The sequence below is a fragment of the Brachionichthys hirsutus genome, chromosome 2 (assembly GCF_040956055.1).
Source record: "Brachionichthys hirsutus isolate HB-005 chromosome 2, CSIRO-AGI_Bhir_v1, whole genome shotgun sequence".
NCBI lineage: Eukaryota > Metazoa > Chordata > Actinopteri > Lophiiformes > Brachionichthyidae > Brachionichthys > Brachionichthys hirsutus.
Window position 1 is genome coordinate 6,127,187 of NC_090898.1, and position 14,278 is coordinate 6,141,464.

At 42.5% G+C, this 14,278-nt stretch overlaps 3 protein-coding genes across 3 annotated transcripts; 1 reads left to right on the top strand and 2 right to left on the bottom strand.

Annotated features, from left to right (window-relative positions):
• Positions 1 to 2,207: 2,207 nt before the first annotated feature.
• On the bottom strand, positions 2,208 to 4,608 carry LOC137908683 (chymotrypsin-like elastase family member 2A). The gene is made up of 8 exons (XM_068753107.1): positions 4,572 to 4,608; positions 4,331 to 4,419; positions 4,144 to 4,241; positions 3,536 to 3,655; positions 3,298 to 3,434; positions 2,791 to 2,936; positions 2,550 to 2,702; positions 2,208 to 2,260 (listed from the first exon to the last, which is right to left on the bottom strand). The coding sequence occupies exons 1-8, from the start codon at positions 4,606 to 4,608 to the stop codon at positions 2,243 to 2,245; spliced, it is 798 nt and encodes a 265-aa protein (XP_068609208.1). The 3' UTR covers positions 2,208 to 2,242.
• Positions 4,609 to 5,578: 970 nt separating this feature from the next.
• On the top strand, positions 5,579 to 7,574 carry LOC137909517 (chymotrypsin-C-like). The gene is made up of 8 exons (XM_068753985.1): positions 5,579 to 5,615; positions 5,756 to 5,844; positions 6,272 to 6,369; positions 6,572 to 6,694; positions 6,780 to 6,916; positions 7,017 to 7,162; positions 7,292 to 7,444; positions 7,557 to 7,574. The coding sequence occupies exons 1-8, from the start codon at positions 5,579 to 5,581 to the stop codon at positions 7,572 to 7,574; spliced, it is 801 nt and encodes a 266-aa protein (XP_068610086.1).
• A 3,724-nt stretch (positions 7,575 to 11,298) lies between these two features.
• Positions 11,299 to 12,669, bottom strand: tmem51a (transmembrane protein 51a). The gene is made up of 2 exons (XM_068752390.1): positions 12,269 to 12,669; positions 11,299 to 11,692 (listed from the first exon to the last, which is right to left on the bottom strand). The coding sequence occupies exons 1-2, from the start codon at positions 12,667 to 12,669 to the stop codon at positions 11,299 to 11,301; spliced, it is 795 nt and encodes a 264-aa protein (XP_068608491.1).
• Positions 12,670 to 14,278: the final 1,609 nt, after the last annotated feature.

The window sequence follows — 14,278 nt, forward strand, 5'->3', positions numbered from 1 at the left end:
TAAATGAACACATTGATAAAATTTGTCTATTTTATCAACGTCTTAATCTACACACCTGCGTATTGAATGAGTCACTCTATGACAATATACATTATGATTGGTTGTTGTCTGTGATTCCAATGTGGTCGAAATATGGGATTATTTCAGACAAAGAGATCACATTTATGAGGTACCCCTTATTTAGATTAAGGTGATTGGGCTCCAGAACAGGTATCTGTCGCCATCTCGTGGCCAAAAAAGCAACAATCAGTCACGCTTTAAAAATGTACCAGTGAATGTCTCATTTTACAAGCCAAGACACATTTTTATATTCATTATTTTATCTAAATAAATTAAAAAAAGTATTTTCTGGAGAATAGCCTATAAAAAATGAATAACTTAAGAATCATCATCTGTTAAATATCAGACTTTCTGTGGTCGAGACTTTTCGTTAAAGTTACAAGAACATTTCGACTCTGTACCTTGAAGTCCTTGAATGAAGAACAATATGAAGTTGTCCAAAGTTCGGTTCTCATCAGGTCAATAAAATATTTATTAAAAATGCCATTAAAGGAAAACAAACAAATAATTATTAATTACAAGTAATGTGCTGTGTTTCTCATTACAATTCCCAATGTCATGAAAGTTTTTGGTATACTGGACACTATAATCTCCATGTTACTACCAGAAAAACTTTACATTTGCTGAGAAACAAAATTCATGTCATGATGATAAAAATATTCAGACTTCTTTCTCTGATTGCCTAACAGCACTTGCCATAGAACATTTCCTTTTGCATATACTACAATAACAAAATAAGATAAGATAAGATATTCCTTTACTAGTACGAGGGGAAATACCAACACATGACATATAACTGATTTAAGTTTTGTTTCTTTTGACTACATACTTCTACTACTTCTTTAATAAAATCATTCGTACATTATCTGTTTTTACAGTTTTTTGCCGTATTTAAACATGTTCACTGATCTACCAAGTGCCTTAGTTGACCGTTATATGTAATAGTGCACCTCTATGAATCAGTGTTGTGTAGGAGTAGATTTATATATATTAACTTTGGTCAAAACTCTTTTGTCACAGTTGAGAGGGGCAGAACTGCAGTACAACCAACAAATGTGGGCTGTTAAGAACATGTGTGACAGAGGCAGCATTTTGCAAAAACAAATGTCTGCATACAGCTTGGAGGGCCACATTTGGCCCCCTGGTCTTGAGTTTGACACATGTGGCATAGATGAATAATGGATTGATGCAAATAATACACTAATAGATTTGAGGAGTTTTATATCACATTTGTTTTGGGCAAAAAAAGAACTACTTGGTTAAGTATAAAAAATAATCCTCTCAGCAGGAGTGTATATAGATTAGTCATAAATGATTTTTTTTTGATGGGATATAAAGTTGAACATTTATTCTACAGCAAAAGTTTAAAGTAACATATACAATAGAGGGGAGAACACTCTTGGTATAGCCCATACTCTTTGATACAACGACTTCTTGTTCTGCAGGAATATCTAGCGATGTGGTGACAACAAACCAGCTGTGCTAAATGTGCCAAAATTAAGACATTAAATAAATGCTAACAAGCTGTAATAACCACAACAACCATTTATAAGGACACCAGGGTTGGCCTTTTTTGGTATGCCTTTTCAGTAGCTCCAGAATTAGTTTTTCACATTTTACAAACTCAACTCATAACATAATACGCTCTCCTGCTGAAATGCACTGTTGAAAAGGTATCAGTTTATAGGAGAATAGCATAATATCACGACTGTTTTGATTATCGCAAAATACGTTTTTGTCGATTTTCAATAACTAGCATTTTGGACATTTGACTCCAAAACTGGTCTAACTTGAATTTGCAAGTTGGACATTTTGCACAACAAGGGTTGATGTAGGAGCACATCCAGAATAAAACATGACTAAAAGTTATTTAAAACAAGATGTATAGTCATCTTCCAGCACTTAACCGGAGTCGCAGAAGCAACAGTCTCAGCAGGGATTTCCAGACTTACGTCTCCTCCCCCTTCCTGAGGTGTTCCTTGTCCAGCCGAGAGACATGGTCTCTCCAGCAGTCCTAGGTTTTCCCTGAGGCTCCATGTGGCTATTTATTTATCAGTTGTATAACCAACACACACCAACAAATACCATTCAACCATCTAATAAAATAAATAAATACAGAGCACACTGATTAAGATACTGTTCTTTATTTGTTGTTCCAATGCAACACACACCGATTTACATCTTAGTTGGTCGTCATCACCTGGAAAAAACAAACAGAAAAGCACGACCATGTTTAAGGCTGTCCACTAGAGGGCACTAGAGATTAGATTCAGTTCTAAACTGTTATTTTTTTATTATTACTTGTATTTTAATTGGAAGAGAAAAAAATCTATGAATAAAAACATATTTCTTTTTTTGTAATTTTAAAAGCCACATTATAAAGGTTTCATTGTAAAGCAGTTCACAAAGAGTGTTTCTTTCTCCTGAGGGAAAAAAAGTCACAAAGTCTTTTGGACAAGCATTAAACCATGAAGTGTTTTAAAACTTACTCTGTTGATCCAGCTCATGTAGGCGCTGACTCTGGTGAAGACAGAGGGCTTCTTGGGATAGTTGCAGCCCATGCTGGAGCCGAAGCTCACCACGCCGTGGACGTCCCAGGAGCCATCAGAGCTCTGACAGTTCAGGGGACCGCCAGAGTCTCCCTGATGGCGGAAGAGAAATAAATGCTAGCGTGAAGCCAAGAACCACTTTTACAGATGTTTTAATCAATCCACAAGAATAAAAACTCACGTTGCAGCTAGCCAGCTCGCCATCTCCTCCGGCACAGATCATGTTATTGGTGACCAGGCTACCCCACCAGTCGCTCCTGCTGCAGACGTGGTGACTGACCACTGGGAGGGGAGCCTGCTGCAGGACGTCAGCAATAGGACCTCCAGCTTTAGAGGAAAACAGGGATTCGGAGTTAGGACCACCTCATCTGGCCAAGTCTATCCCAAAACTTGGATCTCTAACCCCATGTCCTACGCAGAATAGGGCGGCTTCTTTTTCTTCAGATTAGTGAATAACAGTAGCAGTAGATTTATAGCAGTGTATAAAAAAGACATGAGCAAGAGACGTGACTGTAATGAGTTTGAAACTGGACTCAAGCACTTGTTCGAACTGATGACTGATGAAATGAAAGCTATCTAAAAACTGGAGAATATTTTTTAAGTTTATCAAGAAAATGCTTGCATAACACTTAAGATACAACAGGATATGAATGCAGCTGTATTTCTGCTCTCTTTTGGCGGAACTTACTCCAGAGACGGCCCCATCCGGTTACGTAGCAGGGAGAGTCATTAGGCAGGATCTCTCCAGATGGGGGAAGACAGGCAGGCATGATTTTATCGGATAATTTGACCGGCGTTGAGAGCTTGATCAGGGCAATGTCGTTACTGGAGCAATGGATGCAAACCCAACATTTAGAAATGATGAATGGCAAAGCAGCAGCATAATACGTAAGCTCTACTCGATGAAGGGAAGCGGGCTAGCCCACCGGATCCTGTAGGAGTCCCAGTTCTCGTGAACGATGATCTTGGCGGGGCTGATGGCGATGGAGCCAGGCTCATTGTTCTTTATGTTGTGTTTTCCCAGGTAGACTCTGTAGGTGCGACTGCTGCTCAGCCAGAAAACACACAAACATGTTTCAGGGTCACTTGGATGAATGATCTTTGCAAAAACTCTGTGTCCTACTTTTTATTTTTTTACCATGTTGTATATTGAACACAAACTACTGGAAGGATTACAGGAATCTGGGCAGAAGTGTGATTCACAAAAAAGCACACACAATATATTTCACTTTCTTTAAAACTGTGACTTTTTTCCAGTGTTTGATTAATGATACATGGAAACCACTTTTTCTATTTTATATGGAGGGATGACAATTTTTTTTTACTTTAACAGCTATTTCTGTTGGTGTGTTAAATTTAGATGAGTTTTTTTAATTACACAATCAGCTCATAAAGACCCGGTCTATGACCTCTGTGTATCATGTTGGCAAAGTTATTTTCTAGATTATTTAAAAGCCTGCAGAATTATAAATCCAGCCCTATCTAACTCTATTGCTTTCTTCTTCTTCTGCCACGTGTGCACCTAGAGACTCACCCGATGCAGTGGGCAGCGGTCAGAACCCACTGGCTGGAGATCAGGGTGGCGCCGCAGGTGTGGTAGAAGTTGGTGCCACTTTTGTACTGCAGAGACGCCTGAAGAAACGAAGCACGTGAATGTTGTATGACACAGAGATGCAGTCCACAGCAAAAGGATATGAACGGGTTGGGGGGGGGGGGCGTACCTGCCAGGGCCAGCTGTTCTCACGGACATCGACTCCACCGACCACCCTGCTGAGGATGGGAGGGAAGGTGGGGTTGCCACACCCGTAGGCTGAGAAACACCAGCACAGAATACGGCGATTTAGGGTGTCATCCTATAACAGTGATCATTTTAGCATAAAAGTGTGACACTCAATCCGAACGGATGTGGGCAGCCACATGCAATAAACGTATGTGTGCCGTTAGAGCAGCATCAGAGCTTACCACCAGCGACCAACAAAGCCAAGATCACGAGATTCATTGCGACTGTCTTCAGCTGAAATGCTGCTGGACTTGCGCCTCCTTATATATAGAGTCAATGCGATGCTGAAAATTCACCTCGGAGACGCCAGAGAAAGTCGGTGGGAAATATTAATCAACCCTCGAGATAAGAGCCCAGAGATAATCTGAAATAGACTTTTATCTCACCTGCCCAACATCTGTGTGAACCTCACAGGTGTTGCAGCGTCCTTTAACGTTACATAAGAAATGGTGTATTTGAAAGGGATCAGTTTATTACACCCATTAGTCAAAGAAAATACAAGAATGAACCCATTCTTTTTTAAGAGAACACATAAAAAAATGATCACTTGATTTCGTTTATCTGAAGTTGTTGCTGCATGGACATTGTGCTGTTCTCAGAGAAAGGGCCGAAATGTAATTATGCGTTGGTTTTAGCTTTACAAATATAGTTTCTAAACATGAGAAACAATAATATGCAAAAACACGAACACTAAAAAATACTTTTAATGAAGTCAAATTTTACATAAATATATGATTTAAGGTGGAATAATGGAAATGTTTGCCACAAGAAATGTTTAGGAAACATTACTTTTAAATTGCAACTTAATCATAATATATATATTATTATTTATATATATATACACACGCACACACATCATATTTGCATGATTAAGTTGAAGTAATGTTTCCTAAATTTTTCTTTTTTTGACTGGCTGTGAACCTCGGGTATCACAGTGCAGTATTTGTACCACAAGTACCAGCGCAGTGATATTCCGACATAGGTATTAAGTTAAACCAGGACATTTCAGCCTTGGCCTAATATCCCGGTCATTTCAGGTCGTTTTGATTCCCCCTTAGCTCCACCCCAAATGCGAACTCATTCAAGGAAAAACGGATCCACTTTGATCCGGTTTTCTCAGCTTACACAACATCACGAGAGGTATAAATATATCAGGTGCTCTTCTGCAATCCGTGAAGATACAGACGAGATGAAGTTTGCAGTTGCCCTTCTCTTTGTTGCTGGCGGTAGGTATCTGTCCCTCACAACATCATTTCAGTTCATTGTAGAACGGTTTTCTCTACAAAATGAATGCAGATTAACAGCTGGGAGAAACCTTTAACCATTCTAAAAGAGTTTTCTCTATTTTATGCCCCCCCAACTCCAGCCTACGGGTGCGGTATTCCTACCTTCCCTCCTCTGCTGTCCAGGGTGGTTGGAGGAGAGGATGTCAAACCTCACAGCTGGCCTTGGCAGGTAAGACATGTTGGGCGAGAGAATCAAGGTGTAAACTAAATTACTGATTTGTTAACGGAAACACTTCCAAGACTAAACCTCTGAAAGGGAACGCAAAGCTTCTCTCAAGGATGGAGGACAGGTCTAAATGCCTTGTTCAGAAATAAGATTACATTGTATAAGTAAATTACAGTACAGCCTATTGGCCCAAACTCAGTAAAGGAATTAACCTCAAATACAAGAGAATAGCACCTTATATTAAGAAGGATGCAGTACAGCAGCTGCATCAGGCTACTTCAAATACAAGAAACAGCCTAAAGTACAGGAGGGCAGTGGATGGATGAACTCCCATCATGACATGATCAAGAACAACAACATCCACAACAAGGTAATCAGGACAAATGCTGGGAAAAAGAGGATTCAAGTTGTGCTTGCGTGGGTCTTTCAGATTTCCCTGCAGTACAACAAAGAGGGCGAGTGGAGACACACCTGTGGAGGGACTCTGATCTCCGACCAGTGGGTCCTCACTGCTGCTCACTGCATCAGGTATTAAAATGATCTCTTTGAGGAACCCACTGTTTATCCATTCTCCACCCACAAACTGCAGTCCTCTGCATTCTCACAGCCAGATCAAAATGTAAGGACTACAGTTTTTCACCATATAAAGTCCTGAAAACAAGGATTGTTTTCATCTAAATTTTAAAAGCGCGCCCATCACTGCTTCATATTCTTCTCTGAAACCTCACAGCAAAGGCAGGCAGTACAGAGTGGCCATGGGGAAGCACAACCTGCCACTGACGGAGGAGGGCGTTGTGTTCCTGAGCCCAGCGAGTATCATCGTGCATGAGAAGTGGAACCCCCTGTTCATCCGGTAAAATTCTACATTGTTTGTGAAGATTGCACAGCGTGTGCCTGTGTTTGGTTTAATTGTGTGTGTGTGTGTCTATCCTCTGCAGCAATGACATTGCCCTGATCAAGCTGGAGTCTCCTGTAACCCTCGCTGACACAATAATGGCTGCTTGTCTCCCTGCCGCCGGCGTGATCCTCCCCCACGACGAGCCCTGCTACGTCACCGGATGGGGTCGCACCTACAGTGAGCGCAGCGCCCGTCCTTTATCTGATACGCAATAGGGTTAATTCCCACATCTTTAACCGAGCTGAACTTGAACTGGTCTCCCCCCCCCCCCACCCAGCCGGGGGTCCCATCGCTGACATCCTGCAGCAGGCTCTCCTTCCCGTGGTGGACCACGCCACCTGCTCCAAGCCGGACTGGTGGGGTTATCAGGTGAAGGAGACCATGGTCTGTGCAGGTGGAGATGGAGTGGTGTCCGGGTGCAACGTGAGTCTGAAATAGTTACTGATGCAAAATGACACAATGGCAATTCATCAGCAACTAATGTTAAGGCTATGAACACACACTGAGTGTCTCAGGTCACACACTGATTGGGTTTTCCGTGTCTTGAATCAGGGGGACTCTGGCGGGCCTCTGAACTGTCAGAACAGCGCTGGGGTCTGGGAGGTTCACGGCATCGTCAGCTTCGGCTCCGGGCTCAGCTGCAATTTCCCCAAGAAGCCCACCGTCTTCACGCGAGTCAGCTCCTACATCGACTGGATCGACTCTGTAAGCGCCCGAGTGTCTGTTTTTTTTCCTTTTTCTTTAAATCATTCACAAGAAATATATCTAACGTGTAGATATATGTTACATAAGATAATATGTCCCTACTCTTCCACAGAAAATGGTGGCCTATTGAAATGAAGGGCTTCCAGGATCGCATCGGCAATAATGTACAGAATAAAGAAAACATGGAACCATGAACAAATGTGTTATTGTCTGTTTTATGCACATTTTGATCTAAACTTTTCCCCTAGAAAATATTAAAGCATGACTGAATGATAAATATAGTCACTCTGGATATTTACTCTTATTCTAACAAAAACATTATTTTTGCAGTTTAATCTACGATATCGTTAGTAGCAGAAACGTTTCCCACGGTCCTCAAAGGCAGCAGTGCTGGGAAACTGCTATCACCAACCATATGCACTTGTTTGTCTTTGTGATCGTGCCAAACAAGTTTCCCAGGAGAGTAAACACAATACTTAGAAGATGCTGACACAGTATAAATACGAGTTTCCACCTAACAACATATTCACACACCATGAGGAGCCTGCTGATTCGAACTATTCTGGTGCCTACTGGTAAGACTGGTTCGTCATCTCATATATTTAGTTTGTTATTTTTTATTAGAACTACACAAAAACTGATGGATTTCCACAAATATATTGAGCAAGAGCCAGAAAAGAACCCAAGATGTGGCTCAGGACAATCAAAAACTACAGAACTGATTTGCATGAAACTTTGTGATCATTTCTAGCACAGATCCAAAAGAGGGTTGGATTAAACAAGCTTCCTCAGCAATGACGATGAGGACTTTTTCCCCTTAATTATAAAAAAAAACCACAAAATCGACTGTATATTATGTTAAATGTCTACAAATGATTGTGAAGAGATGAGTCATCATCCAGGCAAGTTAAACACGTGTTGGATTGTTTGGCCTCAGTGATGGTGTGCTATGTAAGCCGGTATCTCGCTAAACTATATTGTTGAGCTATGCCTTATATCTTTTCAAAAATATCCATCCAGTGGTTTTTCCGTAATATTTTTATAACAAACAGATAACAGGTAAAAATCCAGCACATGCCTGATTTAGGATTACAGAAAGGATGCATCCAGCGACACGCTTACCCCCCTCAGCTGGCGGTCCGCGGGCTGACATCCCGCAGCAGGCTCTCCTTCCAGTGGTCAGCCATGCTGCTATATGCTCGCTGCCCGACCGGTGGAGCGTCCTCGCTCCAGAAAGGATGGTCTGTGCCGGTGTCAGCGCCGGGTGCCAACATGAGTCCACACAAAGAGAGGAGAAGTGGAGATGCACCAATAAATTAATGGTCGACTACAATCCGTTTTATACTTCCATCAGTCACAGGGTAAAAACCTCCAGGACGATTTGAGCATAGATTTCCTTAAAAATGGCAAGAAATATAAGAAACCCAGCACGACTAAGTGATCGCAGGCAGCGACGTCTCCTTGGCGTGTGCTAAACAACCATATGCCCGCTGGGAGACTCTGGCGGCCGGCTAAATTTCCAGAACCCTGATGGATCTTGGGACGTTCATGGCGTGGTGAGCTTTGGTTCTGGTTAAGGCCTTCACACAAGTCAGCACTTACATCAGCTGCATCAACACAGTCAGATACTTATTTTTTTTTAACAATGCATCCTGAAGTAAACAAAGGCTTGGTTTTCAAAAACAGGAAGTGCATCACAATTGTTTTTTGTCTTTTACTCTGCAGGTTATTGCCACCTATTGAACAGGATGTGCAAATGCCTCGGTCAGCAGCAAGAACAACCATGATTCCTAATGTCTCAATTATTAACTGCAAAGTAAAGGAGAAGCTGGTGTTTATCAGTGCAAACAAGTGGACAATTGTGTTTGACGCTTTAAATACTGGCCATATCCTGAACACAAAATGACGACAAAGCCAACCACAGACGGCATCAGCTTTTAATAGCTGCATATCCATAAACAGTAAGAATTAAATATCCAGAGGCTTAAAACCTCAAAAGAAACAATTATTCAGTGACAACAAAATTCACAATGTGAACATTGGGGTTAATTAAATATTTCCTTTTATTTCTCAAAATATTCATGAGATACACTAGCACTTTTCAGAAAAATAGAAATAGAAAAACAATCATATAAAATTATATTTTCACAGTATATATATAAACACTAATAAAGTTAAAGAATACATGTTAAGGAGTTTAAAAAATACAGTAATAAATGAGAAGGACAGTGGCCAACATGAATCACAACAGTTCATGTTTTATCACTGTAAAACATTAACACGCAGTAATAAAATCTATATCTTTAGTTAATTGGTTCTTTGCAAGTGAGGTACAATGAATTTGTCTGCAGCACTGACCATGATGGCAGAATTAGGAAACGGTAAACTGTGTGGCAGGTTTAAACTTCAACAATCAAGTCTGTGGTGAAGTCCATTAGACCGGCGTCGATTCTGCCCGTCTGGCATTAATACAGCACAAGTTGACAAACATAACTCGTTTCTGCATTAAGTTCACATTAATTCACAATTAAAATCTTTTGTCTCACTAAACATTTTCATTTGTGCAATATTTGTAAACATTTTACTTGAATTAATTGATTAATCCATTTTGGCTTCCAACTGCTTAAAACCTAAACGTGTCTGTTTGAGGATAGGATAAAAGGCACGGAGCTGGAAACTCCTTTTGCTTGAGCAGAGCTCAGAGTTATTTCCACTCGTCAAAATGAAAACAGGGCTACAAGTCACGCTGTGGTTGGAGGAATGACGGTGCGCAACCAAGTGCGAAATAGTTGCCCTTATCATGGTGCAGCTGCTGCACAGTCAAAGAGTCTTTCTGTTGGCCATCTCCACCAAGAACAAAAAACAAGCACAGAGTAGCGGGGACTGTAACCATGGCTACAGAACAAATAGAAATGTTATTCTTTAGCTGCTAAATGTAGTTTGACAGCAGGTTACTAACCTGCGAGCCATGAGAAATTTTGGACCCACTCACAAATAGCTGTCCTACGGCAGATTACAATCCACAAATATGGGCAAGATGATGATTTAATTGAGCACTTTTGCCTGGGAGTCGAAGTAGTAGCTGATTAATGCTTGTAAAGCTTTTTTCTGATCTGGGTTACAAACAGATTTCATGTAAACAGTGCCATCCAGAAAATTCCTCAATACGTAAAGATAATCCAGCGCTCAGTTTTTTTTCAAGAAGATGCTAAACAAAAATAATAGAAACAAACTGAAATGTACGAAACCCACTCAAAATATCCCCCAGAAGCCCAGGAGAGATGGGGGAGAAATTTCTTAGAGAATACCTCCGGTAAATCCAGCTGGGTACATCCCCTTCCTCAGTCGCCACCTTCACGGACGCTACTTCACAAACCCAGTGCCCGACTCCAAAGTGTGCTCACCTGCTCTCCCCGCTACCACCACTCATGTCCTGGGACCTCTACAATCTAATCACATGTGCAGTTTCTGCCACACACAGAGATCACACACCTTGTAACAGAGAGCTACTTTGATGTGGATGAAAACTGTATTGTGTGTGTGTGTGTGTGTGTGTGTGTGTGTGTGTGTCCGTGTGTGTAAACCAAAGTGCCGCAGCGACAGAAGTGCAGCACACTGCGCTCCAACGGCATCCTTCTCAGAAACCCAATAAGATTCAAAAGAAAGAAAAAATACATAAAGGTTTCTCTGTCCAGTGCTCTGGAGGGACGTGGCATGAATCGTGAATTCGGACAGAACCAATTTTCAAACAAAGTGCTGCTAAAAAACAAAACCGTCTGGGATCAACAAGGAAGCACTGCATCCATATAAAGCTGATCAATCGATCAGAGACTATGAACACAATCAGCTTGGTCTCATATTGGAGGTACTTTATCTTCGTACTGTGGTGGGGGGGTAAGCGGTTCTATGCCGATTTCAGCCGCTGACTGAGCTTGATCAGTGTTTTTCATGCGCAGCTTCTCCGATTTAATCCTGCGGATCTTTATCGGAAGCAGCTTTCGGCTATTTTTCCCAGGTCTCCGATTTGACGTGGATGCTGCAGCAGTGGGAACACCGGGAATCGAAGCTGGCTGCGATACATTCGTGACCTCGGTTTCATACTGCACACCGTCGACCTGGACCAGGTCGTCGTAGGAAGGCAGCTGGGAGGTGCTTTGCCTTGGGTTGCTCTGGCCGACAGGATACTGGCCACTGCCTACCGCCTCTTCATAGGAGGGTACGGCAAACCGCTGGGCTTGTTCCTCAGCACTGGAGACAAATGGAAACACACAAACAAATGACAATCAATAAGTGTGCGCTCATAAAAAGACTTATTTTAAAGCTGTACATGATCAAGCAGCCACGAGACGGCAAGGACATCAACCGAAATCAACTCACATGGCTGTTACATCATGAAGAACCTGAACGGTAAAGTAGCAGCAGCGGTTTTTTGTGAAGCTCATGAAGTTAAATGCAGAGGATTCTCAGTTCTTTAGAGATGAAACTGCATAAGCACGATTTTATAAAGATTAACCGTACAGCCTCATGTTAGACACTTGTTCTTTTTTCAGTAGGCATCTAATAACCAAGTTTCATTACGCTCTGGAAATGTAGAGTTTCCAGTATATTTAAAGTAGATTTATCCAACAGTCTCAATTATAATGGAAACATGTTTTTTTTAAATACAGACAAAATAATGTTCCATGTGCAACACAAATCCCCCCCCAGAAATGTTTCCCACAAGCACAAGACTGCTAAACAAACTGGTGATCCACATGATCAAGCAATCCTCCCATTTATTGATTTCTAAACGCTGCTTTGCTACGATTGCATGATTGGACTCACGTTTCTGTTTCCTGCTGTACGCTCGCTGCAGCTCCTCCCCGGTTCTGTGCCTCCAGGCGCCTCAGCTGCTCCTGCTGTTTGTTCCTCAACCCCAGACACAAGGACAGCAGCAGTATGACCACCCCAGAGCCCACCAGCACAAAGGCCACAGAGGACGCTTTATTTTTCCTGCCAACATCCCCGTCTCCTGCCGAGCTGGTGCTGCTGTTGGCAGCCCCGCCTGCAGGTACTACGCTCCAAACAATCATCACGATGCCAAGGGCCACGAGGCCGACCCCCAGGGCACAGAGTGCATACTGGGAACCTGAGTTCCCACTGCTTTCACTGCTGCTATTGGTGTTGTTGTTATTATTGGTGTTGTTCAAATGGAGGCTTGGTGGTCCATCCACACTGGATGGCATCTTGCGTGTCCCCCAAACTTCAATTGCAGGGTCTCCACCGAGTTCAGAAGCTGCAGAGAGAATAGAAAAGCCATTTACTGCGTGTCTGTTTCAACAGAGGACTTAACCCATAAACAAACAAACAAACCCATATCTGTCGAGTTATCGCTGAACACATCTTTATGAGGCCAAGCCTTTTTTAGTGTTACCAGTAAGAGAGGCTTCCTTCCAGTCAACACATCAGCAGGACAGGGCGTGACATTTACAACTAGAAGCTCAGGAAATACCCTCAGCTGTGAAAGACGGGGGTTTTGAGACGTCAGAATGGTGGTTTGAACTGCTCAATGCAACAGATGAAGTTCCTTCTCATATTCAACACAAACATTACTCAAGCTGCTGAACTATGTCCCTCATGCAAGCATGGATGTGTTAAGTCACTGTAGCAGCCTCCATAGCCCGTGCTTATTTTAGATTTGCATCCATTGAACTGCTTCACACAGTAAAAGCAATCCTCTGAAACGCTGAATGTCTCATTGATCACAAGATCACCTGTGTGACGTGTTTGTGTTGTTGTAGTCACTGCTATAGGTGATAGAGGAAGCCTTCTGAGAACACAAATCTCAATCTACATTTAACGACTGCAACGATATCAGGAATGTCTTCATTTAAAATGCTCATTCCTCAGAACCTTCCTTGGAAACGCAGATTATGCACAGTGAGCCAACACGTTCGGGCCTGCTGGGAATGAGTGGGACCGGTCGACCGCAGATGGAACCCTTCCCCAATTTAGGAATATCATCTCACGGAAGAATGCGTGGCATCAGAATCCTAATGAGATGCTGGACACAGGCGTCCCAGTCAGTCGGGACATCTAGAGTGGGAATGGGCCAGTTCTGTGTGTGTGCGTGTGTGGCTTCGGTCCAGTTTAAGGGCTGCGTTTCACCCCCAAGGCCGGATTTAGACAGTAAGGAAGACATTAACATTCCTGCTTGTAAATAAACAACTTTATTCCAGAACAAATCTTAACGTAAAGAGAAGTTTTATTCTGAACAATCTCTGTCTTTTCTCTACAAAATAATAATTTTCCTAAAATGTTTCGCAGAACTCGTTCCAGATACTAACAGGACTAGGTGTTTGGGATCGATGGAGCAGTTATTCCAGATTTGTTTGACCGTTGTTCTTACAGGACATGCGTGCGTAAAAGTAGAGTAACGAAACTTTCCAGGATTGCGAGCGCAACGAACTGAAAGTTCCAGAAACATTCTGCGCGATACCAAATGATTCCTTCCGGGAACGGCTCTTCGGGCTTCGCACTCACCTCGACATTGTGTCACAGAACGCAGCCCTTCGGTTCCTTCCTCTCCTCGAGGCTGGGAGCGGAGCGGAGCTCGTCTTCACGCCGCTGAGCGGAGCCGATGTTGCGTAATCCGGCGTCAAAGCGGCGAACGACAGTCAAGAAGTTACCTCTGAGATGGGCCCAGACAGAAAGAGAGAGGAAGAGGAAGAGGAGGGGAAGGAGGGAGGCGAGGACTTTACGTCCACTTTCATTAACCCTTTCACGCTCGGACCGGCTGCTGCGTAGAGAGGACGGAGCATGCGCGAGTGTTTTCTTTGTTTTGTTTACCTCCAC